Source organism: Aristolochia californica, unplaced genomic scaffold (genome assembly GCF_029961685.1).
Source record: "Aristolochia californica isolate CCGP_79_NKW_82.1479 unplaced genomic scaffold, dmAriCali1.0.hap1 SCAF_3, whole genome shotgun sequence".
Classification (NCBI taxonomy): Eukaryota; Viridiplantae; Streptophyta; class Magnoliopsida; order Piperales; family Aristolochiaceae; genus Aristolochia; species Aristolochia californica.
Genome location: NW_027181992.1, coordinates 4,313,781 through 4,341,754, shown reverse-complemented (window position 1 = coordinate 4,341,754; position 27,974 = coordinate 4,313,781). Strand labels below are relative to the sequence as shown.

At 38.9% G+C, this 27,974-nt stretch overlaps 2 protein-coding genes across 3 annotated transcripts; both read left to right on the top strand.

The window, feature by feature from the left end:
* The first annotated feature begins 6 nt into the window (after positions 1–6).
* Positions 7–25,281, top strand: LOC137959775 (nicastrin). Of its 2 annotated transcripts, none has more exons than XM_068807124.1 (16): positions 7–168; positions 1,105–1,218; positions 1,380–1,497; positions 12,754–12,836; positions 12,933–13,024; positions 13,114–13,191; positions 13,366–13,437; positions 15,428–15,501; positions 16,104–16,236; positions 16,338–16,409; positions 16,680–16,799; positions 17,692–17,763; positions 19,444–19,584; positions 23,191–23,275; positions 23,359–23,791; positions 24,656–25,281. In XM_068807124.1, the coding sequence occupies exons 1-16, from the start codon at positions 99–101 to the stop codon at positions 24,915–24,917; spliced, it is 2,019 nt and encodes a 672-aa protein (XP_068663225.1). In that variant the 5' UTR covers positions 7–98; the 3' UTR covers positions 24,918–25,281. The 2 variants fall into 2 exon arrangements, with proteins under 2 accessions (XP_068663225.1, XP_068663226.1); XM_068807125.1 differs by having other exon boundaries at positions 9–168; positions 12,945–13,024.
* Positions 25,282–26,035: 754 nt separating this feature from the next.
* LOC137959952 (vacuolar iron transporter 1-like) lies at positions 26,036–27,889 on the top strand. Its single transcript, XM_068807383.1, has 4 exons — positions 26,036–26,342; positions 26,447–26,532; positions 26,656–26,770; positions 27,347–27,889. Exons 1-4 carry the CDS (start codon positions 26,110–26,112, stop codon positions 27,642–27,644), a joined length of 732 nt encoding a protein of 243 aa, XP_068663484.1. The 5' UTR covers positions 26,036–26,109; the 3' UTR covers positions 27,645–27,889.
* The last annotated feature ends 85 nt before the right edge of the window (positions 27,890–27,974 follow it).

Genomic DNA, 27,974 nt, shown 5'->3' with positions numbered 1-27,974 from the left:
GTAGACTGTAATACCCAATCAGACTAATACACCCTACTCGGTTCAAGGTTTCGGACTTCGGCCTATCAGGCTCTCAGCTAGCTCATTCCAGCGCTGCCATGGCCGCGAAACTTTTCTTCTTCTCCGTCGTCGTCGCCTTATCAGTTAGTGTTTGCTTCTCTATCGGCGGTGAGCTTCTTTTAGACCAGCTTTTTTCTTTTCCTATTCCTGTTTATGCGGGTTCACCTCAAACCTCTTGTATTTGGGTCTTCGTGGTTCGATTGACTTAATCGAACCACTCTTGTTAACATAATATTGGAAGTCACTTGTTTTAGTTTTTGTACTTGAGAGTGATATCATTATAGTCCTCTTCATTGAAGTTTAAACTTGGAAGAGCTGCTCGTCTTTTTTGTGAACTCTAATGCCTTTGTCCATATTGGAGCGCCGGTGTCTACATATGCTTCTATCTACATAATTTTCATTGTGGACATTGAGAAGATTTCAGGAAGAGGAAAACACCCCTTGTCTGTAATTTAGAAAACTTTGATCTGCAGTTAGATTTTCTATATTAGTTCTGCTTAAGGGCTTGTGTTGGTACAGTGGTTTTATCTGCTATACTTGGCTTTAGAGTAGGGTAAAGATAGTCTTAGTAAGACAAAAACAGAGCAGCTGTTACATGCGTTTTTGCTGTTTTCCGATGCATATTGGCATCCTATAAACAGAATAAGACATATAATGCACAATGGCAGTGCTTCTAACAATTCCACTTCCTGCCTCGCCCCTCTCATCAAAAAGGAAATTCTATAAAAGGCAAAACTGTTAATTAATTGTTTATTTTTGCTATATAAAAGCTTATGTGGTGGTTGTTAAAAGTTAAATCTTACAACTAAACATTTATTTGTTCAAGTATAATGCCGTCAGTCAGGAAAAAGTAATTCGATTGTGTACTTAAATGGTCTCTAAGAGTGCTGTGCAAGTGAAAGTTGTGCTTTATATTACTGAAAGTACATTGCAGCATGCTACTTTATTTCAACTGCACATAGGAGTTAAAGGAGGAGGATATGCAGCCCTTGTTGTTTCTTTGGACTTCTTTTGAGGATGCTGATGGTTAATCAACAAATTCAGGAAATACAGATTCTCTAGAGTCGGTCCCAGACCTTGAGAAGGCTATGTACTTGGTTGTTGATGGATATCCTTGTGTGAGGCTATTGAATCTTTCTGGTGCAATTGGTTGTGCAAGTAAATCTTCCTTTTTGCCTATTTATTTATCTGTTCTTTTCACTCACAATCCTTTATATATGATACACATATTTCAGTCAATTGAGCTAAATCAAGCAATTTATCATGGCAGATGTTTGCTGTAAATTTGCTTATGATCTAATCGTGACTGATTCCTGCAGATCCTGGCCGTAGTAAGGTTGTAGCTCCCCTTGTAAGACTAAAAACTTCAGAGGACAAATTGGATCGTCTATCTGCTGTTATGGTGTCTTTAGATACAATGAAAGATTTCTTGGCCAGGTATGACAGTTTGCTGTATATCTTTACACTTCCATTTATTCCTTTTTTTTTCTCTAATTTTTTTTTTTTTTGGGTTTAAAACACTTATCATATGAATTTGTTGAAGTATTTTGTTTATTCCAAGACCACTGAGAAAAAGCCATGTGGTAATTGGCTTGGAAAATAGCCATTAAAAAAGAACTAAAGAAAATGTGACTTAGATGTTTTCTTGAAATAGTGAACTGCAGATTAGGGTTACATCCTGGATAGAGTTTTATACTGCATACTCTCAAGGTAGATGACACGGAGGATGGAACTCATAGAGTTGTTAATAGACCTTTGATGTGGAGGAGTGCTGTGAGACCTTGTGACTTAGGATGCAACTAATGCCAAAAAAAGGTGAAGACATTTTTTTTCCACAAAACAGCAGCCACCGTTTGTTCAGGGTGATCTTGGGTGTAAAGAAGCAATGATTTGAAAAGATGAGGGTGACAGATTATACATGAGGTGGTTTTTGGCTCTGACAACACCTTGGTTTGGGGCTGCTATCTTTTGCCATTATGCATTTTTTATACTTAGTAATCTTTGGTCTTTATGTGTCACTTCCCATTATATCTTCATCTTCTTTCCACCTTTGCAGGTCTCCCTCTAATAGTAGCTTCTCGAACTGTTGTATACTTAGAGAACAGTAACAATGAAGAATTCATTTAGAAAGGCCTGTAAGGGCCAAAAAAGTACAAGGAAGACAACAGGGAAAGACAAGGTGTAGCTAAACTACCAAAACACACAATACAAGGGCAACAAGACAATTAAACAGATAGCATCATAGAGGGAGACAGTTGTCAAAATGGAGCTGCTGGCGAGTAACTCCCTCCCTAGCGAAACTATCTGCTACTATTGGCACCCTGAGAACATGGTAGCAGCTGGAAGATTTGGATCTGGCAATGTCAACAATCTCATCAAAGTACTCCAAGAATGCTCCAAAAGGAGGGACTTCTTCCCAGAGGCCCAAAAAATGACCACCTGCTTGTCAATATATTCTGAAATCAATAATAGACAGCGAGGTTTTGGTAAAATTCCTGCGCAGTTTTCTTCCCCGTTCTCTTATATAGTCCCTTAAGTGATAAGCCAAAGAAAGTTACAATAATGCTCCTCCCCATTTAAACTATTATATATATACGATAACATCCCCTCTGTCGAGTCATGGCTTTGGTGAAGACATCGGCCACTTGGAGATCCGAAAAAATATAAGGAAGAGATATCACGCGACTCTCCAAGGTATCTTGGATAGAATGACAATCAACCTCAATGTGTTTGGTGCGTTCATGGAAAACGGGATTGGTGGCAATCTAAATAGCACTAGTGTTATCAGCATAAAAAGGGGTTGAAGTAGTCTGGGGAAACTCAAGTTTCTCAAGAAGACCACGTAGCCATACAATCTTAGAACAAGTAGTAGACATGGCACGATACTCGGCCTAAATATAGGATTTAGAAACACGATATTGTTTCTTACATTTCCAAGAAATTAAGGCATCACCTAAAAACATACACCAACCCATAGTAGATTGATGTGTATCCGGACACCCAGCCCAATCAGCATCACTATAGGCAACAAGTTGAAGAGATGAGCCTGTAGGAAAGAATAACCCACGAGTAGGAAAACCTCGAAGATAGCGGATGATGCGTCGAACTGCAACAATATGGAGATGCCGAGGAGAGGACATAAACTGACTGACCTGATGAACGGCATAGGAGATATCAAGGCGAGTAGTGATGAGACTGCCAACCAGGCGCCTATAGAGAGTAGGGTCATCTAGAAGGTCCCCTTCATCTTTCTTGTATTTGACATTTACCTCCATAGGAGTATCAACAGAAGAAGTATCCTCCAAACCAGCCAAGGTATTAATATCTTGAATATACTTATGCTGGTTTAAGAAAATACCATTGGCCTGATGATGTACTTCCAGCCCTAAGAAGTATGTGAGCTGGCCAAGATCTTTCATATGGACAGTGACATGCAACAACTGTTGAACCTTAGTAATCAAACCACAGTCAGTGCCAGTAATGATAATATCATCCACATAAACCAAGAGAAGGACTATACCCAATGCAGATTTGTGGAAGAAGAGAGAAGAATCATACTGACTTTGTGTAAAACTGAAGGTAAGAAGTGTACTGCGAAATCCTAGCCCAGGGAGCTTGCTTGAGCCCATACAGAGAACGCCTTAGCTTACAGACATCATGAGGTGAAGAAGTAGTCATACCAGAGGGAAACTTCATGTAGATCTCTTCTTGAAGATCACCATGAAGAAAGGCGTTCTTCACATCCATCTGATGCAGTTGCCACGACTGGGAAGCACCAATAGCTAAGATGGTTCAAACCGTGGTTATTTTGGCAACAAGAGCAAATTTATTCTCATAATCAATCCCATATTCCTGTTTGTTGCCCAGAGCTACTAGGCGAGCTTTGTACCGATCCAAAGAGCCATCAAAGTGAATCTTTACAGAGAAAACCCATTTACTCTTAATAGGCTTGATTGTAGGGGGACATGGAACAATATCCCAAGTGCGATTCTCCTCAAGTGCTTGAAGTTTTGTTTGCATTGCATTTTGCCAACACTCATGTTCCATGACTTGTTTGTAGTAAGAGGGAATGAAAATAGAGGATAAAGTAGCTACATGAGAGACAGTGGAGGAGAAACCATATAAATTAGGGGGTCGAGAAGGACGAGTAGACTGGCGAAGAGTGGTGGAAGCAAGAGCAGGAGTAGGAGCAGGCGCCAGGTCAAGATTGTGGGGGGGCACAAAGGAAGTGGAACCAGACTCATGTCAACTACATATTCCATACACAAAACCAGGTTTGAACCTTTCCACAATTGTCAGGGAATTATAAAAGCTAGGCAAAAGAGATAAAGATGCGGATGACAACTCAATCTGAGATGGAAAGAAATATTGATTTTCAAAGAAAATCACATTCCTAGAAACACGTATACGACGAACATGTGGATCATAACAAATATAACCAAGAAAAACACACTTAACAGATTGAGCTGTAAGTTTATGTCGTTCATGAGAAGGGAGATGGACAAAACAAACACAACCAAATGTTCAAAGATCAGAATATGAAGGAGAATAGTCAAACAACTTAAACAAGGGAGAAACATGATGTAACGTAGGAGAGGGTAAACGATTGATCAAATGAACCGAAGTAGAAAGTGCTTCACACCAAAAACGAGGAAGAACAGATGATTCAAGTAAATGGGTTCTTACCACATCTAGAAGGTGACCATTTTTTCTCTCAGCAACACCATTTTGTTGTGGTGTCGAAGGACAAGAATATTGAGAGATGATCCCTCTGCTTTGAAAAAAGTCCTGAAACTCATTAGACATGTATTCGCCGCCAAAATCAGAGCACAAGACCTTGATGTTGGCAAAGAATGGAGTCTCAAGAAGGGCAAGAAAGTGCTTAAAAACTAAAAAAACTTCGGCCTTAGCCTGTAGGAAGTAAACCCAGTAAAGCGACTAAAGTCATCAATAAAAGTAACAAAGTACTTGTAATGCACATGAAAAACAACAGGTGTAATCCCCCAAACATCACTATGAAAAATACCGAAACATTGTAAGGCATGAGATGCATGATGAGGGAAGGTAGAACTTTACTTTTGCCAAGTTTGCATGATGGACATTCAAAGAAAAGATCAAGAGAAGAACATGTGTTATGTCCTAATAAACCAGAATTAAATAACGTACGAAGTATATCAGAGTTTGGGTGGCTTAGACGTTTATGTCACATCTTAGTTCTAGAACCAACAACATTGCATGCAAAAAAAAGTAAAAGAAAACTAGGAATAAAGGTGGAAGGAAAAATGTGAAGAAGAAAGAGTCGTCCCACTTTAGGCCAAGTCACGATCATCATCCTTGACTCTTGATCCTGCACGACACAACCGGAACGAGAGAAATGGACATTACAATTATTATCAACCAATTGACCAACAAAAATAAGATTTGTGGAGATGTCAGGAGACACAAAAATATCAGTTAAGGAAGAGGAACGATGACCAACAACACTAATAGACAGAGAATTGCCATCAATGGTGATAATTTTCAGTTTTTCATCATAATTTCTGACATTGGAAAGAGAAACAATAGTATTGTTCATATGGTTAGAGACTTCGGAGTCAAAATACCATGACTTAGAAGAAACTTTATGATTACCTGAGAGCCCAAAAGCAGAAAAAACAGAAATGATCATCTATTGTACCATTTCAGGAGTGAGTATGTTCGGGTTTGCTAATGTTGTAGGGGCAGGAATAGGAACAACCGGCTAGGCAGTAGGCAATGCAGTAGAACTAGAGGCACCAACGGAGGCATGATAAGCAATACCCTATTTCTTTTCAGGTCGAATGAGACAAACAAAGATGATATGATCCTGTTTCTTGCAGTAGTTACAAACCTTCTTAGGGCAATCCCGAGCAATATGACCAAAAGCTTTACAACTAAAGCACTGGACAACACGCATGTCTCAACCCTTATTCCTCCCCTGTGCTGCATAAGCCACAGTAATAGGGACACTAACATTAGCCCGATGTTCAATGCCAGCCTGAGTTACTATACGCTGCTCCTCACGAAGAAGTTCACTGAAACAAGCATCTAGAGATGGTACAGGATGACGATTCCTCAGATTAGAACATGCAATTTCAAAATTGGAACAGAGCTTCATAAAAAATTGATCTCTTTTGCTAGTTTCATGCATTGCTTGAACAACAGAGAGAGCTGCAACGGGAACATTAACATAAACAATGCTTGAATAGTCAGCCCAAAGATTTTGAAAACTAGAAAAATATTCCTCAATGGAAAGACTTCCCTGTGTGAAATTAGCCATCTCATACTCCAATTGAAAATGCCAAGCCGTGTTGTCTTGATGGTAAACCTTGTTGAGGTAATTCCACATGTCAACGACATTTTTATAAGGCCTCAGATTGAGAACAAAGTGAGGTTCAACCAAGCCAAGGATCCAGGTTATGACCCTAGCATCCTTGACTTTCCATTTGGACAAAGCCTCGGCCTCTCGAGGTGCGGGATCATTCCCATCTATACGACTCCATAACTCTTTTCCCATAACAAATAAACGAAACTGAAATTCCCAGGCAGTGTAATTTTAACCCGCGAAACGAATAGGGAACGAGTCTAACTTATCAGATGACATGATAAAATTCAGATGACACCGAAACCTCTCTGGACAGAAACCCATGCCGAAATCCACAATAATCCACAAGGAAGTCACGTCGATGACACCGAAAGCCACAAAGAACTCCACACTTCAACCAGACAGAGCCAAGAACGTGCATGGAAAGCACCGAAAGGGCTCCAATCCCATAACCTAGATGACGCCGAAGAAGAACCTTGCTCTGGTTTCGAAATCCACTCCAGACAGCACCGAAAATGTCGAAGGAGTACTTAGATGGCGCCGATGATCTCTGAACTCAACTCAGATGGCACTGATAATGCAAGAGAGGTAAAAAAATTCAAAACTATGAACCTCGCTCTGATACCATGTCAATATATTCTGAAATCAATAATACACAGCGAGGTTTTGGTAAAATTCCTGCACAGTTTTCTTCCCCGTTCTCTTATATAGTTCCTTAAGTGATAAGCCAAAGAAAGTTACAATAAATCCCCTCCCCACTTAAACTATTATATATATACGATAACACTGTTGTCTCCCTCAACCTCTCGAGGGCTAGAAAATTGCTGAACATAGAGTTCCTTGTACTGTTATAATGTATATATCTTTAGATATATTGATGTATAGAAAATAGTGCACTGACAAGTAGAGCTTATTATCATTGGTGGAAGAACTGGTAAGAAGCAGAAAAATGGAAAACAATGGATGGAACTACACAACAAAGACTTGAAGAAGGCTAATGGAGCAATGAGGGTAGCACATGATATATTGTGAAGGAGGTTGATCTCAACCTAGTGGGAAGAAGGATTTGATGGTGAATTTTGTAAACATACCTTTACCCTTTGTAACTCTAGATGGTTACTGCCCCAATTGTATTGTTTTCAATTTCTTTTTTGTGAATGCTGTTACCGTATACAATTTGATATGTATTTAGGAATTATAATAGTTAAGTGGGGAGGGGTATTATTGCAAATATCTGTGGCTTATCATTTAAGGGATTGTATAAGAGAAAGGGAAGGAAACAGGGGCACGGGATTTTTGACCAAAAAAACTCTCTCGAAGCATTATCGATTTCGAAATATTTTGACATGGTCTTAGACCAAGGTTCATAGTTGATTTTTTTTACCTTTCGTGCATTATTGGCGCCATCTAAGTCCTCCTTTGCCATCTGGGTTATCTTCCCCCTCTTTCTCAGTTCGTCAGTTCTCGGTTTGTCTTTCCTCTTTGCATCTCCTCTGCAGTGAATTTCAGAGGTTCTTGCGGCGTCATCTGGGTTTGGCAGTGGATTTCGGAGGTTCTCTGCGGAGGTCCTCATTCGGCGTCACCTGGGTTTTTGGATAGGAGCCCTTTCTGTGCATCTTTCTGTGTTTTTTGTGCACGTTCTTGGCTCTATATGAGTTGCAGTGTGGATTATTGTGGATCTCGGCATGGGTTTCTGTCCAAAGAAGTTTCGGTGTCATCTGAATTTTATCATGTAATCTGATCGGTTAGACTCGTTCCCTATTCATTTCACTGGTAAAAATTATACTACCTAGGAATTTCAGTTTCGTTTATTTGTTATTGGAAAAGCGTTATGGGGTCATATAGATGGGAGTGATCTCCCACCTCGAGAGACCAAGGCTTTGTCCAAGTGAAAAATCAAGGATGCTAGAGTCATGACCTGGATCCTTGGCTCCATTGAGCCTTACTTTGTTCTCAATTTGCGGCCTTATAAAAATGCCACTGACATGTGGAATTACCTTAACAAGGTTTACCATCAAGACAACACGGCTCGATGTTTTCAATTGGAGTATGAGATGGCTAATTTCACACAGGGAAGTCTCTCTATTGAGGAATATTTCTCTGGTTTTAAAAAATTTTGGGCTGACTATGCAGACCTTGTTTATGCTAATGTTCCCGTTACAGTTCTCTCTACTGTTCAAACAGTGCATGAAACAAGCATGAGAGATCAACTCTTGATGAAGTTCTGTTCCGATTTGAAATTGCATGTTCTAATCTGATGAATCATCATCCTGTGCCATCTCTAGATGTTTGTTTCAGTGAACTTCTACGTGAGGAGCAGTGTATCGTAACTCAGGCTGGCATGGAACATCGGGCTAATGTTAGTGCCCCTGTTACTGTGGCTTATGCAGCACAGGGGAGGAGTAAGGGTAGAGACATGTGTTGTTCAGTGCTTTAGTTATAAAGCCTTTGTCATATTGCTAGAGATTGCCCTAAGAAGTTTTGTAACTACTGCAAGAAATAGGTTCATATCATCTCTGCCTGTCTCATTCGACTTGTAAGGAAGCAGAGTACTGCTTATCATGCCTCCGTTAGTGCCTCTTGTTTTGCTGCCTCGCCGGTTGTTCCTATTCTTGCCCCTACAGCCTTAACAAACCCAAACATACTCCTGAAATGGTACAACAGATGATCATTTTGGCTTTTTCTTTTGGGCTCTCAGGTAATCATAAAGTTTCTTCTAAGCCATGGTATTTTGACTCTGGAGCCTCCAACCATATGACCAATACTATTGTTTATCTTTCCAATGTCAGAAATTATGATGAAAATCTGAAAATTAACATCGCTGATGGCAGACAGTTCTCTGCCTATCAATGCTGTTGGTGATCTTTCCTCTTCCTTAACTTATGTTTTTGTGTCTCCTAACCTCTCCATAAATTTTATTTCTGTTGGTCAATTGGTTGATAATAATTGTAATGTCCATTTCTCTCGTTCTGGTTGTGTCGTGCCGGATCAAGATGATCGCGAAGGGCCTAAAGTGGGACGACTCTTTCCTCTTTACGTGTTTCCTTCCCCCATTATTCCTAGTTTTCCTTTACTTTCCTTTGCATGTAATGTTGTTGGTTCTGGAACTAAGATGTGGCATAGACGTCTAGGCCACCCAAACTCTAATGTACTTCATAAGTTGGTTCATTCTGGTTTATTGGGACATAAAACATGTTCTTCTCTTTATCTTTCTTTTGAATGTCCATCATGCAAACTTAAAGTTTTACCTTGTCTTTATCATGCATCTCATGCCTTACAGTATTTCAATATTATTCATACTGATGTTTGGGGGATTGCACCTGTTGTTTCTCATGCACATTACAAGTACTTTGTTACTTTTATTGATGACTGGAGTCGCTTTACTTGGGTTTATTTCCTACGGGTTAAGGCCAAAGTTTTTTTAGTATTTAAGCGTTTTCTTGCGCTTCTTGAGACTTAATTCTCTGCCAGCATCAAGGTCTTGCGCTCTGATTCTGGTGGCGAATACATGTCTAATGAGTTTTAGGACTTTCTTCAAAGCAAAGGGATCGTCGCTCAGCGTTCTTATCCTTCAACACCGCAACAAAATGGTGTTGCTGAGCGGAAAAATTGTCACCTTCTTGATGTGGTAAGAACCTTTTACTTGAATCATTTGTTCCTCCTCGTTTTTGGTGTGAAGCTCTTTCTACTTTGGTTCATTTGATCAATCGCCTACCCTCTTCTATGTTACATCTTGTTTATCCCTTTTTTAAGTTGTTTGGTCATTCTCCTTCATATTTTGATCTTCGAACATTTGGTTGTGTTTGTTTTATACATCTGCTCATGAACGACATAAACTTACTGCTCAATCTGTTAAGTGTGCTTGCTTTTCTTGGTTATGCTATACCTCAAAAGGGTTATGTTTGTTATGATCCACATGTTCGTCGTATACGTGTTTTTAGGAATGTGGTTTTCTGTGAAAATCAATATTTCTTTCCATCTCATGTTGAGTTGCCATTTGTATCTTTATCTCTTTTGCCTAGCTTTTATGATTCCCCGACAATTGTGGCAAGGTTCAAACCTGGTTTTGTGTATGAAAGACGTAGTTGACATGAGTCTGGTTCCACTTCCTCTGTGCCCCTTCACGATCTTGACCTGGCGCCTGCTCCTACTCCTGCTCCTGCTTCCACCACTCTTCGCCGGTCTACTCGCTCTTCTCAACCCCCTAATTTGTATAATTTCTCCTCCACTGTTTCTGTTGTGGCTACTCTATCCTCTATTTTCATTCCCTCTTGCTACAAACAGGCCATGGAACATGAGTGTTGACAAAATGCAATGCAAGCAAAATTTCAAGCACTTGAGGAGAATCACACTTGGGATATTGTTACTTGTCCCCCTACAATCAAGCCTATTGGGAGTAAATGGGTTTTCTCTATAAAGCTTCGCTCTGATGGCTCTTTGGATCGGTACACAGCTCGCCTAGTAGCTCTGGGCAACAAACAAAAATATGGGATTGATTATGAGGATACATTTGCTCCTATTGCCAAAATGACCACTGTTCGAACTATCTTAGCTATCACCTATTCCCAGTCGTGGCAACTACATCAGATGGATGTGAAGAACGCCTTTCTTCATGGTGATCTTAAAGAAGAGATCTACATGAAGCTTCCCTCTGGTATGACTACTTCCTCTGTTCATGATGTCTATAAGCTAAGGCGTTCTCTGTATGGGCTCAAGCAAACTCCCCGGGCGTGGTTTGAGAAGTTTCGCAGCATACTTCTTACCTTCAGCTTTAAGTCTGTATGATTCTTCTCTCTTCTTCCACAAGTCTGCATCGAGTATAGTCCTTTTCTTGGTTTATGTGGATGATATTATCGTTACTGGCATTGACTGTGGTTTGATTACTAAGGTTCAACAACTGTTGCACGCCACTTTCCATATGAAAGATTTTGGCTAGCTCGCATATTTCTTAGGATTGGAAGTACATCATTGGGCCAATGGTATTTTCTTAAACCAACATAAGTATATTCAAGATATTATTACCTTGCCTAGGGTGGAGGATGCCTATTCTATTGATACTCCTATGGAGGTAAATGTTAAATACAAGAAAGATGAAGGGGGCCTTCTAGATGACCCTACTCTCTATAGGGGCCTGGTTGGGAGTCTCATCTACTTGACCACTACTCGCTCCGATATCTCTTATGTTGTTCATCAGGTCAGTCAGTTTATGTCCTCTCCTCGGCATCTCCACATTGCTGCAGTTCGACGCAGCATCCACTATCTTCGAGGTTCTCCTACTTGTGGGTTATTCTTTCATACAAACTCATCTCTTCAACTTGTTGCTTATAGTGATGCTGATTGGGTCGGGTGTCTGGATACCCGTCGATCTACTATAGGTTGGCGTATGTTTTTAGGTGATGCCTTAATTTCTTGGAGATGTAAGAAACAAGATCGTGTTTCTAAATCCTCTACTGAGGCCGAGTATCGTGCCATGTCTACTGCTTGTTCTGAGATTGTATGGCTACGCGGTCTTTTTGAGGAGCTGGAGTTCCCTCAGACTACTTCTACCCCTCTTCATGTTGATAATACTAGTGCTTTTCAGATTGCCACCAATCCCGTTTTCCATGAACACACCAAGCATATTGAGGTTGATTGTCATTCTATCCGAGATACCTTGGAGAGTCGGGTGATCTCTTATTTACATTTCTTCGGATCTCTAAGTGGCTAATGTCTTCACCAAAGCAATGACTCGACAGCGGCATCAATTTTTGGTTGGCAAATTGTTGCTGGTTGACTTACCAACATCAATTTGAGGGGGGATGTTATCGTATACAATTTGATATGTATTTAGGAATTATAATAGTTTAAGTGGGGAGGGGCATTATTGTAAATTTCTGTGACTTATCACTTAAGGGACTGTATAAGAAAAAGGGAAGGAAACAGGGGCACAGGATTTTTGACCAAAAAAACTCTCTCGAAGCATTATTGATTTCAAAATATTTTGACAAAGGCTTCTTGTATTTGTAAAGCCAAGCAATGCTTTTAAGGAAGACTTCTTTAAGGAAGGTGGTGCAAATTACAAAAACACTGTTGATTGCAATATCTGAAGACTTTTGAATTGCCTTGAATTAGCCTGTTCTATGTAAAATTCATGCTAGAGCAAACAATTGAGTCTGTCTAGATTTTGTTATTCGTTTGTGCTGGAGATTGCTAGAAACTTAGCCTTTAACTGCTTTCTTGAATAAAAAGATGCTCAACTTGATCACTTGTGGGTTGGACAAAGTGCTGTCAAGATGTTAACCAAGGAACTGCTTTCAATATTTATATCTATTGACGTTTTCATTTGGTAATTCTTCTCATCTTTTATTCAGAGTCTCCAGTGATTTGGATTTTGCAAAAAAAGTAGCGGGAGTTTTGGTTGAATCAGAGGCTGAAGCTCAAAATGAGTTAGCAGGTCTGCTTGTTAGTCTTTCGCTTTCTCCCTGTTATTGCATTATGTGGTAAAGTTAGGAGCATTCTTTGGGATCATGCACTGATCATCTGTTAAAAGTATCTTCTCCAGGGGGGTTCTCACCAGATGACAAGTTCCCACAAGCTGAATTTGCTCCATACAAGAAAAATAATTATGAATGGAATCCTGTTGTAAGTCACTTGTGCTAGTCACTGAAGGTTTTTGTGGGACTGCCCATTTGACGAACTTGCAAAATCAACGCTTTTGTCAATCATTTCAGGGATCTGGTATTATGTGGAAACGTTATGATTTTCCAGTATTTTTGCTCTCTAAAAATAGCACTTTTGTCCTGCAAAAGGTAATCCATTGATCTATACTCCTTACTTTCGTTTGTGGCTGTGTGAAATTTGTTTTATTTTTATTTTTTATATTTTTTGTACTTTAGTTTGTCTTCTTATGTTTTGTGCTAGTTACTAATTGTACCTACACTACTAACTGGATTTCCTTTTCTTTAACTGGGTTTTCCCTACAGATTGCCGAGAAGAATGCTAAAAGAAACAAAGCTTATCCCACAGATGTTGCAGAATTTGATTTTGTCATGCAGGTAAAGAGTGTTCTGTTTTCCTTCATACGTCATCCTTTATATCTTAACTTCTCCCTACTTTCATGTACATTTCTAGATTTTTACATGAGTATGTAAATTTTCAATGATAAAGTGTTACGAACCCCATTTCTCAACCCCAGAGAGCTCACATGGGCTGTGGAGGATGGTAGAAGGATAAGGCAGGAATGCCCCTGCATGGGTCCAATAAGATCGAGTCCTAAAATACTAAGTCAGTGGGGCTTGATTTTCAGCAAGTATTTGAATTTATGTTTGAGCAGGAGATATACGATGTAAGGCTCAAGGAGTCTTCTCCACCAGTAAAGCATCGTGTGAGTACGAGAGAAGTGTCTAAATCTAGTGTGCTTGGGAGGTAGAGTAGATCACAAGTCAGTGGGCGTCCAAACTATTGGGTCCACAGAGAGTAGAGAGTAAAAGTTGCTCAGTCAATCAGAATAGACAATATAAGGTCCCTGAGCTTTTTAATCAATCAATCAAATACAAAGTTCTTTTTATCTAGTTTCGACTAACCTAAGGTGTTGGACTGACGATTTAAAGGTCATGAGGCAGCCAACCCCCGATTAATAGGGTATTTATTTGGTGTAACCAGTCTCACCAACTGAAGCACAGCCTAAGGAGGATGACCCTTGGCAATGATAAGAGTCCTTGGCATTATCTTCCTTTCCTTCCATTATTTATCATTAGCCTTTTTCATTCATTTGTCTAGCCACCCTTCCTCCCTCTATAATCTGACTAAAATTCGGTCTACCCTAATTTCCGTTTGTAGTCCATGAGTCCCTTCACTTCCCTTCCCTCCATTTGAGTCCACCTTTACCCCATTACCAAGTCCCCATGAGTCCCACCTAACCCTAAAGTCACGAGTTCTAGTCTCTCTAACTATATACCCCCACGTCTAGCTTAGAATAGGAAACGTAGTTTGGTTAGGAAATTGGTAATCTCCTTTCTAGACTCATTTTCCTATCTAAACTATTCTTCTCCTAGTTCCTCACGTCCACTGTAGTCTACCCTAATCCCCACTCAGCTAAATGAGTCCTAGTTTCCCACAATTCTTTCCTTCTAACGTAAGTCACCACATACTAAATCTAGTCTCCCTCTTACACGCAAACCCTAATCATTCTCTCTTTGCTATTCAAACCCCTCCTTTCTTCTCTAGAGAACTCCACTCCTCTCTAGAACTTTCCTACTACGTCTCCAATCCTCTGGAGTTTATAAATACCCTTCTCCTCACACCCTAGAGTCCCACGAGTCTCTCTCCTATTCGTTCTTTTTTCTCTTAACCCAACCGATCCCGACTCTCCCTAAAATTCCCTCCACTCGCCCTAACTCCAGAAAGCACCTATCCTACTGTCTTCTCTAAACCCTAAACTACCTAAAATGAACCCTAGAACCCCACCTCTCACTCTCTCCCTCGTTCCCCAAGCCTAAACATCCTAAAACCCTAATTCTGCTCTATTGTTGTCTTCACTCTCCCTCAAAATTCCACGTAAAAACCTTTTCAAAACTCACATGTGAAACATCCATTAGTTCCCTAGGCTTCTCTCCTAGCCTTTGGAACCTTTACATGTTATCGAAGTTGTAAAATAAAAATATCCTAAGAATGCTTTAGGATTTATAAAAAGTTTATATATTTTTCTAGTTCAAGTTTTTTGTCAGCAAAAGAATATCATAACAAAAGAAAATGGGAAAAGGACAAATAAATAAAAATGAGGTGTCAGCCTGAGACTTTTTTCAGTTTTAGGATTTTCAGGTTGTGTTACTTGTGCTCTTGAGTTTGTAATTCCTAGTATACTGTGATTAAATCCAGAGAAACCAGTTTTTGATATTTGAAAAACTATACTGAGATTTGTAACCATGGTGATGGTGCATTTTTTTGTTTTAAATTTTAAAAATTTTTATGGTTGAATTTTCTCCCAAAATAAAAGACTTATGTTCCATTTAATGAATGTCCTAATTAGTAGATTTTGAATCTTAGACTACGACAGCTGGATCACATAATTCCGAATCTTGTCTCAAAGATCAGTCTTGTCTTCCCCTTGGTGGATACAGGTGAGGTTTCACAACTTTTGCATCATATGTTACTATTAATGTTTCCTTCTGGCCATTCCTAAAGAAATTCTGCTTTGTTAAAATTCTTTGTTCTGCACAAAGTCATATGTAGCTAGCTAGGCCTGTTTTTGTATCTATCATGTTCTGTGTTCTGAAAATGTAAAAATTTGCGGTTGAGGATCTATCCGGATATGCCCCCATATTGTTAGAACTAAACAAACTATCATAGTGGTGGCAGAAAAGACAAGGACTTGTGAGATCTTGCATTCAAGCTGTATCTAATGTCAGTTATGTAATGCAGATTTTAACTTTTATCTATTTTACACTACTGTTACCTTGTTGGTTTGTCATGCGTCGTTTATCAGGTTCCTTTCTTGTTTTTTATATGCTTTCTGCAATAAATCTTTTGGTTTCAATAAGTCTCAATAGGTCTTGATTTTTATTATCCTCTCACCATAATGTTCGGAGCCAAAAAAAAGTGTCATCATCTTACTAATAGCAAAATTTCCAAAACTTTTTTCTCTCCCTTGAATTTTGCATGTCTGACAAGGAAGGTTCAACGATTAGCCTTCTGTTGTATATTTCTGACATCTGAAAGACAGTGTCTGGTCTTCTTTACCACCAATTAATGTTTCGTCATCAAAAACATCCAAGCCTATCCTCTTAGCTGTGGCATCTCAAGATTCTTCATCATTTTTCCATGACAAGAGTCTTGGTGCAGATTCCTCTTTATCTGTAAGTCTGACCAGGTGGATGACACAGTTGTTTTTTCCTGTCTGGTGGTATTCAAATGGGGAAAAATGTTTCTTAAAATGTTATTTGACTAAATTTTTCAGGGAATGATTTCACTCTTGGCAGCAGTTGATGCTCTTAGTCGTGTTGATGGTTTACATGAGCTGAAAAAACAGGTATTCTTTACCTTCTCTCATAGCAACTATACCATCAAAATGTCAATCTCTGGTTACAAGAGACGATTTAATGCAATTCTTGTAAGTTTTCTTTGTTAACATCATTTTTATCACTAACGGGCACCTTTTTTCCCTTATTATATAAAAACCTTTTCTGAGTGCTGTTGTCTGTGCTGCTTGACTAGTGATTGTACTCATGGTGGATTTGATATGGTTTGTATCTAGGCACATAACTTTTTTTATACTTGAATAACTTGTCATGTTCTACAGCTTGTTTTTCTATTTCCTACTGGAGAATCCTGGGGATACCTTGGAAGCCGCAGGTTTCTAGCTGAATTGGATGCAGGTACAGATGCTGTTACTGGTCTTAATAGCACACTTATAGAACAGGTATTTCCTGTACTTTTTGAATTCTGTTGTTTGGAGCTTTTGTCAGTAGCTTTAAACAGTTTTTTTTTTTTTTTTTTGTGTGTCAGCACCTAGATTGCTTTCACTGATACGTAGCTGTTTGATCAATGGTGGTTTATGTTTTCTTGGCTGTGTCATTGTTTTCTTCCTCAAAATCTGTCAACTGTTATGTCTTTCTCTGCAATGTCATTACTCATGAATTTAAAAATGAAGGGGTTCATTAGAGTGAGTAATGCTACGTAAGATTATCTGTCTGCTGAATATGTTGTTCTCCTAGCTCAGAGAGACATGTACCAAAAATGAAATTGGATTTATCATACCTTTATAAAAGAAAATCTATAACCAGCGAAGTGAATAATGGGCACTACAGCAGTCATATCTTGCTCTATTACATTACCTAGACCACTGAAGATTTGAACCAACATAGTAAGCTGATTTTTCTAATATATTATTAAGTGGCCATTTACTAGGCGTTATTTTGTTTGCGGTGATGGATCCACTCAGCAGCATTTCTGGTGGCCTAGAACTGCTTCAGTAAATAGGGGTATTTTACTATATGGAGGTAGATTTTCCATAATTATGCTTCTCATATAACCTACTTCTTTGCAAACAATTGCATGGGGTGATCTGCTTCTTGCCAATTGGCCATTGCTTTCACAGTTTTCTGTTTCTTTAATTTAGTTTTGTTTATTAAACTTTATGACCGCCCTCTTATGTTGTATTTTGTGATGCACTCTGCCCACCGTCCACATCTTTCTCTCTCTATCTAAAGACCCTCGTCCATTTAAAAAATAATGTATTTTGTGCATTTGTTTCATATTTTTAATTGTTGATTGGAACTTAACAAGCTTGCTGCTGAATGAATTTTCCATAGGTATTGGAAATTGGTTCTGTTGGGAAGGGTTCAACAAAGGAAGCAACCAAGTTTTTTGCTCATGTTGGTAAGGTAAATGGCTCTATAAATGATTGTTTTTACCGAGCATTAATGTGTTTTTTTGGTGAATATCATGAGATTCAACTAAGGTTAGCATTTTTTTTTTTTTGTGTGGAAGACAAACTATTGATAAGGTATATAGCAAAAATGGACCGAACCTGGTTATTGTGATCATTGGAGCTTTTTATTTATTTATTTTTTTGAGAAAGGCGAGTTTTATTCCAGAGCAAACAACAAGAGGAACAAACTAGGACATCCCATGACAACAAGGGAATAGGTGGCATTTGCTGAATAGAGGATGCCAATGTAAGGATGGAATACAGTCAGCTCAATAACATGCCCCAGCAAGTTACTCTTAGGCTGAAAACGTTCTCATGTTTCTTTCCAGCCATAGATTCCAGGATCTTCCAAACTTTTGGAGGGGCCAAGGGCAGCACTGATTGATGAAGTTTGAGAAGGATTTAAGAAAGCCTATTGCTATCCCAAATTTGTTGAGTACACACCTGATATGTATTGGTGATACGACAAACTGTGAACGTTAGCTTGATCTTACATATTGTGAAACTCTTCTGTGCTCTCTTCCATGTGGGGCTTGTAATTGTCTTCAACCTTTAGTGATCATGAATTGTGCGCATTAGTCTTAAGGGAAATGAAAATATATCATGGGCACGCCTGGAAATGTTAGGAACCAGGAGGAAAATAAACTCTTTAACTATAAGCAGAAAAAAAACAAAGAAAACCTTGTTGAAACGGTTCATGATGACTTGTTTGATGCATACTTAAGTAGATCATGCGAATTTCTTTGATAAAGGAAACATGGGAAGAATTTTGATTATCACATTTAATTATAAAGTTCAGAGTAGTTTGAAATAAGAATTACTCAAAACATTTGCATGTTTTTAAGCATCTTAAAAAGAACAATTGCATATTCCTACTCCTGGATGAAATTATACATTGGAAAACATGTTAAATATTATAGAAAAGTAAATTCAAACAAATATGTCAATTATTACTTTTTTTGACAGATGTAAACTTATAAGTTGCATATATAATTTGCATTGCCTTAAATTCAACAAAATAGCAATTTTCTTTTGTATAGCTTTTCAAATTTAACATCTTTTGCCACTGAATATCCAAAACACATTTTTGAGGTTATTGGAAAAATAATGTCTTCAAACAAAATTCAAGGTTATTGCACAAATGTTCTGTTGTTGATAGCTAAAGGTAGAGTTGTACTATGTTGGATTAGAACATCAGCACTCATGGATACATCAGGCCAAAATCACCAAATGTTTGAAATAAAAACTGTGAGCTCTCTTCTATAAAAAATATTACAGGCTGGAACTATGCAGCTAACAGTGGCAAGAGAGTGAGAATGTTAACTTATTTTCTAGGTGAAAGTCGCTGAGAGAGAAGGCACTGTGCTCGCTTCAATGAGAATGAGAAATATACAGTAGTCCATTTCTTTATTGACTTACATGTTTATGAAGTCTTTAGGGTCACTTACCTTAATTATTGATGAGGTAGAATTTTCATTTCTGCACCCAAATTTCTTGATTTAGATATTTCATTGTATCTGATTAGCTCTAATTACGAACAATTATATTTATTTGATGTGCATTTTCTTCTTTACCCCTCCTCTTAGATCTCTTACATAATAGCCACTTAATATAAAATTATTGCTTGTCATAGGATTTATCTGGAGCAAAAGATATGTTGACTGCCCTGCAGTTGGCTTCAGATTCACTTGGACCAGAGGGAGTTAAAATAGAAAAGGCTAGTAGTTCTAATCCAGGAGTACCTCCATCCTCATTGATGGCATTCCTAAGCAAGGTATTGGAAACATAGCCTAGGTGTTGCTGCTCTGTCAACTGCATAGGGCATGATTCATATATCAACAACCACTTCGTATGTTTAGCTTTCCTATTTATATTCCTTGACTGAATATGTGTTCTAAAGTATGCAAATTTCTAGGAAAAGCTCTATTAGTGGACTTGACATGTATTTTTTTACTATTTGCAATTGCTTGGCATTTATTTCCTTTCTTTTTCCTAATGGTCATCGGTGTTACCCTTCTACCAAATTGACCCTGGCTTCTTCCAGGTATCAGTTAATCTATCTTGGTAGTAATATTCATACTCAACTGTTACAACTGAAAGCGTGTAAAGTCATGAGCTTGAAAGCCACCTACGTTTTAAGCTTTGTTCTATTTTCCAAGACCAACACTTTTCGAGGCTTTTGTCACCTATCTGAAGGCAGGCACAGTTGAATACGAGTTTGTTGATGGTTCTTGTGATACAGGTCATTCTATGGTGATTTTGGTTTGGGATGATGGTACCACAGTGATGAATGGTCGCCAAATTGATAAAACACAATTATGCGGCTCAGCTACTCACTTTTTATATCCCAACAACAAGCTTTCAAGTGTTTGCAGGCCAAGTTAAAGATTCTGTTTTAACATTTTAGGTTTGACAGCTTGAGTCAACTTGTACCTAATCGCCTTTTTAGAAAACTAAAAACTCTCATAATTAGGTAAACCTAACAGACAAGATTATAGTCCGGTTCAAGCAATGGATCTTTCTGGGTTTTACAACTGTGACTTTACTTGATGTCTGTGAAATCAGAGAAAAATAGACAGTAGAAGAAGTAAGACATAGAGAGAGGAAGAAGGAGAAAGAGAAAGCAGCGTTGAGGCTGCCGTTCAATCAGGGGTGAAATTGACCCCTAATCCGTTTTATTAACTCAACTGAGAGAGGGACTAAAAAGACAGAAATGCCTCTCTTCTATACTCTTACATAATACACTTAAAACCAATTAACAAAAGGATAAGAAAGAGATCAGATATTAAGATAATCTTGTAAGCTAGCTCCTGCAAGATACCTGGCCACTAGAGATATTATTACATAGGTAAAATTACCAATATGCCACTGTACCATGTTTTTTAATGCTTCCCGCATGCTGGAGTGTAAATATCTAACAACTCTAGCTTGTTACAAAGCTTAATATGCTCTCATCTCCCAAGGGTTTTAGTGAAGCTTATTACAATCATGCCCAAATAAAAACATTGTCGTCCACATACACAACTAGAATCACAATACCAACTTGTCTCCGTAGTATAAACATGAAATGGTTGCAATGGCTCCTAGTAAATCCAAACCCCGTAACCACTTTATTGAATATCTCAAACCATGTTCTGGGACTTTTTTTAAGGTCATAAATGGTTTTCTTCAACTGACAGAAATGCCCCTCAAGCATAATATGCTCGCCATGGTGGCACTTGTGTTGGAAGAAGGATTGACGTCTTCGGAAGTAGAGGATGTGGGCATGGACATCAAATGACCTAGACGTTGTAGCAACTGCTGAAGACATTATAGATTGTAATCTCTTGTCTAGTCTAGATAGAATTAGCCTATACTGGTTTACCAAACGTCTCCCAGCATTGGTTTGAGAAATGATTTATTTGACCACAGTGAATACATTTCCTATCTCCTCTATCACCTTGTCCACAGCCTCGAGTGGAAGAGTCTCTTCCACAACCTCTACCATTTCCTCTATTACCATGGGATTACTCAAATTTGCTTTGGGAATGATTCAGATTGAGAGCAGTTGAATTAACAGTCTTTGCATCTTTCTCACTTTTAGGAATCACTTCACCTTCTGTACGATTACATGATTAATTGCTTGCTCAATAGTTGACATATCATCAATTGCCAACAATTGAGCTCAAACCGCATCATATTCTGGTCTGAGACCATCAAGCAATCGAGTCATCTGAATCTGATTTTTCTCTTTTTGAAGTTTATCAGCATTAGTAGTAAATGGATGATAGACAGTTGTTTCCTGTAGAACCCCTCACGTCACAGTAAAATAATCAGTAACTAGTTGATCATCTCTTTTCATACTGAAATATTTTGCATACAATTCATATACTTTTGATAAGTTGTTTTCTTGAGATAGAATAGAGGTGAGTTTAGTCTACATAGCTTGAGAGGTTCCACAACTCTTAATTTGATAAAAAAAACCTGGGCTCCATGCTATTCACTAACTAGTCATAACCTGATTATCTTCAGCCTCCCAATCCTCAGTTATAGAGTCAGGAGGGTCTTTTTTTCCTGAGGTATTTTGCCTTTAAAAACATGAGTACTAATCTGGACCAATTTGCATAATTCTATCCATTTAATTTCATCGAAGTAACCTGAATTGAGTGGGACTCTTTACTCTCTGAAACCTCAATTGGTTTAATAGAAGCAACAGTCTTTGCAGAGTCAGCCATTATACTGCTTAACAATCCCAAATGCCACTCCCACTCGATGCTAGAATAGCAAACTCAACTAAGTAAACCTTATTTCCTTCTTAACTCAGCCTGCGCACATCAAGTGGGCCCCACAAGCTGAAAATTAGGGCACTTTCCTTCTAGCTACTGTCCATTCCTCAAAAAACTATACCAGGAGACTGTAATTCAAATATTCAGCATGCTGATGCATGCACTGAGATGATAACACAGGCAGTATCTCAGGGCAAAACGTAGAAATCGACCCTCATAGGGCAGTAACAACATGATAGGTAACTCAATGAGCGGTAGTGGTCATTAATGTAACAGTTATGGCAGGAAAAATAGGAAAGATCTAACCGTTATTAACTTAGCAGGACAAATTTCGAAGAAAAACCTTCTTGGAGAGATTGAATCTTGAGAAGAAAGAAAAACTCCGCACAGAGGAACTCCCAAGCCAGTACCCTGTGAAATCAGGGAAAAATAGATTTGGAGAAGAAGTAAGAAGAAGAGAGAGGAAGAAGGAGAAAGCAGCGATAAGGCTGCTGTTCAATTAGGGGGGGAATTGACCCCTAATCCCTTTTATTAACTTAAGTGTGAGAGGGACTAAAAAGACAAAAATGCCCCTCTTCTACACTCTTACATAATACAATTAAAACCAATAAAAAAAGAGATAAGAAAGAGACCAGATATTAAGACACTCTAGTAAGCTAGCTCCTACAAGATACCTGGCCACTAGAGACAGTATTACATAGGTAAAATTACAAATATACCCCTGCACCATATTTTCTAACAATGTCCATATGCTGTTGTAGTAGGTAGGATAAGCTAGATTGAATCATTATGCAATGTGTTCGTTCTTTGCTATTTGCTCTGTTGTTTTATGTACAATATCATTTGAGTATGAGAAGTTGTGGCTTTCCTCTAGAATCTCTTGCCATGAGCTAAAGTAGACCATTCTTAATTTCGAGTTTTGTTTTCTTGGTGTTGCCTTCCAAAAAAAAAAAAAAGTTTTTGCAGCTAAAACTAGTCATATTTGCATGTACTGATCACTTTGATTTTCTGAGAATTTTTTGTGTTCATCTAAGCTGATTTTGTACTGATCACTTTGATTTCTCAATTACACCTATCACAACATCTACTTGTGGACGTTGCTCATTGCATTTAAGAACTCTTCAACTTCTGGAATTGTCCTTGAAGACTTTGATTCTACGTTTACCAACAAATTCTACCACAGCCATCTTGATAGCCTATGTGAGTGGTAGTATTTCAAACTTCCATGCATTTTTCTTCCCATCAGGTTCTCTTTATGACAGTTTTACTTTTTCTGTATGCAGCCAATATTAACTCTTCGTTGATTGTGAGGGCAGCATCAGTGGTTGCCCGGGCCCTGTACATTCTTGCAAATGATGGTTCACAATTGAATACCCAAGTCTTGAACTTGATCAACATTAATGCCACTTTGATTGAGGAATTACTGGAATGCTTTTTGACTTGTGACCCAGGCTTAGCTTGTGGATTGGTGAAGGACTTCATAGTTCCAAGTAGTATTTGCTCAAGGCACTATGTGGGTGTCCTACAAGGATCCCCTTCACCTTATCCACAATATGTGGATGATACATCTCGGTTTATTTGGAACTTTTTGTCTGATAGGACCTCTATCTGGGGGAAGAATGTAACTTCTTGCTCTCAAGGTTGCCAAAATCCTGGTGAAGTTTGTGTCAGGGCTGAAATTGAAGGCAAGAGTTCTTGCATGATCTCTTCGACCAGGTGGGATCCCAATTTTATTTGGTCTGTGTTTCACAATTTTAATCCTTTATTTTGACAGCAAATGACCTAAAGAAAATAGGTGAGCTGATCTGAGTGCTGGTGACACGGAGAAAGATGAAATTGTTTTTTGGAAATAAAGAACATTTATTTTATTTCATGTTTATTTTTCTATTTGTTTCCTTATTAGTGAACCTTCTTTTGGTTCACTAAGACCAAAAGTGCAGTGTATATCGAGTATGAAGTATTGACGTTGAAGATGGGTTTTTGATCTTCATTTTATGTGTCTCGTGTAATTGAAATTACACTTGGTCATACTCTGGTCCGACTCTGAGCTCTGACGAGTCAGTATTACCAGAAGTTTCAATAGTGGGAAATTGGACAACCATGGGCCACAGATGGTTGAATTCTTACCAAGGTAGAATTTCTTGGGGACTGACTTCTCTCATGCAAGTTTTTGGTCAGTGATCTGATAGACAGGTGGGTGGGTGATTAGCCATTTACAGTTCTGGCTGTTCAAGGTTTTCTTTAGTTGAGATACTTGCTAGAGTGGGAGTTGATAAGCAAACTCTTGTTGTGTGGCAGCCGGATCCTCCTCTGTTTTCTGTGCTCTGTTTTGCTGTATTGCCTCCCTTCGAATTTTAGTAAAGTTCTCATGTCTAAAAAAAAGTGTTCTTTTAGCGGCCTTCAGAGTTTGTAGATGGATTTTGCCATCAGTAATCCTTTGGTACTGCTCATCCATTTAGTGGATATGGGATAATTCAAGGCACTGGGTTCTCGATACTGTTTTGTTTGACTAAAATATTTGACTGCTTTTAACCTGTGAAACTATCTTCGAGTTATGTGACTGAGGTTTATGTATTACAGGTATGTTCCAGCTTACTCAACCCGGTTAAAATTTGAAGGATCTTGGAGATTAATGCCACCTAATGTTTCTGATGAAATGGGAATGGTTGACCCCGTATGGGCAGAGAGCTATTGGAATACATTAGGAGTACGTGTTTATACATTGCAGAGTTCATCTTATGATAATTTGGTTCTTCTGTGTGGAGTTGGCATCACTGCCCTAGCCTACCTTTTGATAGTAGCTGTAAGAGCACTCTTCCTGAAGGCCCTGAAACAGGATTAGTAATTCTGGCATGTTGTGGTTTCTGCTGAAGATCTGTAGCCTTTTAGGCTAAAGGGGAGGTACAAAAAGTGCCAAACTTAACTGATCCCAAAGAAGAAATTATTTCTTGACCATGTTCTTCTTCTTGGAAGCTCACATTTACGTTCTAATTCTTACCAGGACGATGTAAATTCATTGATGAGAAAGTGTAGTAAGCTTCTTGTATAAATTTAAGGTCACTATGATCCTTCCAATAGGCAAACTACGGTACAGTCCTGGGTGGTCTTGGATAAGTCACTCACATAAAAATGTCAAAGTCTATTGCAGGAGCAAAGTTCAATGTTATTTGGAAGTTGATTCCAATTTTTATTTTATTTTTTATAGTTCACGTGGGAAAATTGAATGCCTATTTGGAAAGGAGTGGTCTCCCTCTGCCTGAACGCAAACAAAGGACCAGGAAATTGTTAGAGCTAGATGTCTCTATTTATTAGTATAATATATAAGGTAATAATACCATAAATCAAGGTATTTATGTAATTGACTTTAGACAATGTTTATTTATTTTAGACTCTGTTAGTGCATTTTTCTAGGAAATGTTCGAAAGATACTTTAGACATATTTCTAGTAGAAATATATTTTCAGGAACTATCAATTATAAGGATTTTTTTAAAAATAAGAATGATAATTAATATTGTAATACTTTGAACACAAAATAATTTTTTTATGGTTTTTTTTATTTTAAAATTTATTTTACTAAAAATTTATTGCATAAGTATGATAATGTATGAGGTCGATGGTTAATTTTTATGGATTTTTATAAATAAAAAATACATTAATAGGTCCATTTAATTTTTCTTGGAAATTTTTAAAAAATTTCAAATAAAAAATACATTAATGGGTTTGAAATATTTCAAGAATTTTGAGTAAAATAAGGTAGTAAAACGGTAAACAGACAAAACGTCCACATAATCACCACTTGATCAATATATTTCTATTGAAAACTACCGCCGGATTGACCGTCAGATTAACTAATGCTGAATCATTTGGTAAACGTAAGGGCCTAATCGTAACTGCGGTTCCCTCCGAATTCTCGTATATATACTTCTTGCCGACTCTTGCTTCTTCACTCGCAAATTTGCCGAAGTTCCGATTGTTGCAGGGCGTCAGACATTCGGTGCGAAGAAAAAAAGGAGGGCTTGCTGAATCGGTTGTGATGGGGGATGCAGGAGTTTCCACCATCAAGAGTTCACTCCTTGATAACCACACGGAGAACCATTTCACGGCCGGTGAGGTCGTCCGGGACATCATTATTGGCGTATCGGACGGGCTGACTGTCCCTTTCGCCCTCGCTGCTGGTCTCTCCGGCGCCAGCGTGTCATCCTCGCTAATACTCACCGCCGGCCTCGCTGAGGTCGCGGCCGGTGCCATCGCCATGGGATTGGGCGGGTAACTGTCTCCAAACTAATATGTTGTTTTCCGGTTTTTCTTTTACTTTCGATCTGGATTTGACACGCGAGGAGTTGGAGGGACTGATTGTGATGCCCTTCCAGGTACCTGGCCGCTAAGAGCGAAGCCGACCATTACATGCGGGAGTTGAAGAGAGAGGAGGAAGAGATCATTAATGTGCCAGATACTGGTCAGGCTATTTTCTCTCTCAATTTAATTTTGTCGCTTTTCTTGTTAGCCTTTTCCGATTTCTGTTTGTTTTCAATTTTCACTTTACTGCTATCAATATGACAATAGCGTGCTTCAACTGCAGAAGCTGCTGAGATCGCCGAAATATTATCTGAATACGGATTGGAGCCGCACGAGTATGGCCCTGTGGTGAAGGGCCTCAGGAAGAATCCCAAGGCATGGCTCGAGTTCATGATGAAGTGAGTCGTCTCATCTACTGCCTTTATGTGATTTCACTCATGATTTTAATTCGTTCATCTCCCGTGTGGTTAGGTTACTCTAGCAACCTCCGAGCTCTAGAGTTATTTGTTTTTGAAATGTTCATTAAGCAACTCTTTTTAATATTCTAAAGACGCCGGTTCGTTTCCCCTTCGTTACAGAAGGAAAACCGCCATTTCTTATCAAAGAAATCATCTGAAACTACCTACCAAGGTCGATTTGCAGTTTTGCGTGCCTGCGTTTTTCAACTCTTAGTTTAGGATTTTCAGGTGGGCAATTCAGAATCGAGATCCTTCCCGAATAAGACGACTAATGAGTCACCGCACACTAGTCTTGTGCAAGACAGGTGTACAAAAAAACAAGCACTTTATGATGCGGGGCATGTGCCCAACATACTACGCTCCTCTGAATCTCCATGTTTTTTTTTTGTCCCGTATTGCTTGACGTGTCTAATCTAGGTTTGAATCCTCGGAGGCAGAATTTGGACTTTTATTACGTTCAGACCGAAAAGAAGGTCGAAAAGGTTGACAAAAAGATTTTGTGAAATGTGAATGCAGGTTTGAGCTGGGGTTGGAGAAGCCGCGGCCTGGGAGAGCGCTGGCGAGCGCATTCACCATTGCATTCTCGTACATCGTAGGGGGTCTTGTGCCACTCGCCCCTTACATGTTCTTCCCAACAGCCCAGGAAGCACTCCTGACGTCGGTGGGCGTCACCTTGGTGGCCTTGCTCATCTTTGGCTACGCTAAAGGTTATTTCACCGGCAACAAGCCCTTGGGAAGCGCCCTTCAGACAGCCTTAGTGGGTGCAATGGCCTCCGCCGCGGCCTACGGCATAGCCAAAGCTGTTCGACCCTGAAAGAGAAAGAGACGCTCGTCCATCTTATTCCAAGCCGGGACGGGTTATTTGGTAAGATTCGTTAGTAAAGTGACACATCTGTAGTTCTGTACCCTTTGCTTTATGCTTGAATCATTCTTTCTCAGCATTATTTTTGGCTTTCTCGTTCACTTTTTTGGCTGCTTTGAATGTGAGCGCTTCTCTTGTTGCACGCGTGATGCAAATTGGTGTCCGAAGAAAGAAAAAAGGAGGTACTTTTTCTTTTCCCTGCGTCTCATGTTCCCACTTACCAGTTCCCACTATGCAAATAGATAAAGGGCGTCGGAGAGAGGCCAAAAGAGTACTTCTATT

Excerpts from the sequence above, each read along its gene's own strand:
- LOC137959952 (XM_068807383.1), top strand. The coding sequence starts at position 26,110 with ATGGGGGATGCAGGAGTTTCCACCATCAAGAGTTCACTCCTTGATAAC. Across the intron at positions 26,533-26,655 it reads CATTAATGTGCCAGATACTG|AAGCTGCTGAGATCGCCGAA; the intron begins GTCAGGCTATTT and ends CTTCAACTGCAG. Across the intron at positions 26,771-27,346 it reads TGGCTCGAGTTCATGATGAA|GTTTGAGCTGGGGTTGGAGA; the intron begins GTGAGTCGTCTC and ends ATGTGAATGCAG.
- LOC137959775 (XM_068807124.1), top strand. The coding sequence starts at position 99 with ATGGCCGCGAAACTTTTCTTCTTCTCCGTCGTCGTCGCCTTATCAGTT. Across the intron at positions 13,192-13,365 it reads GCACTTTTGTCCTGCAAAAG|ATTGCCGAGAAGAATGCTAA; the intron begins GTAATCCATTGA and ends TTTTCCCTACAG. Across the intron at positions 17,764-19,443 it reads TTTTTGCTCATGTTGGTAAG|GATTTATCTGGAGCAAAAGA; the intron begins GTAAATGGCTCT and ends TGCTTGTCATAG.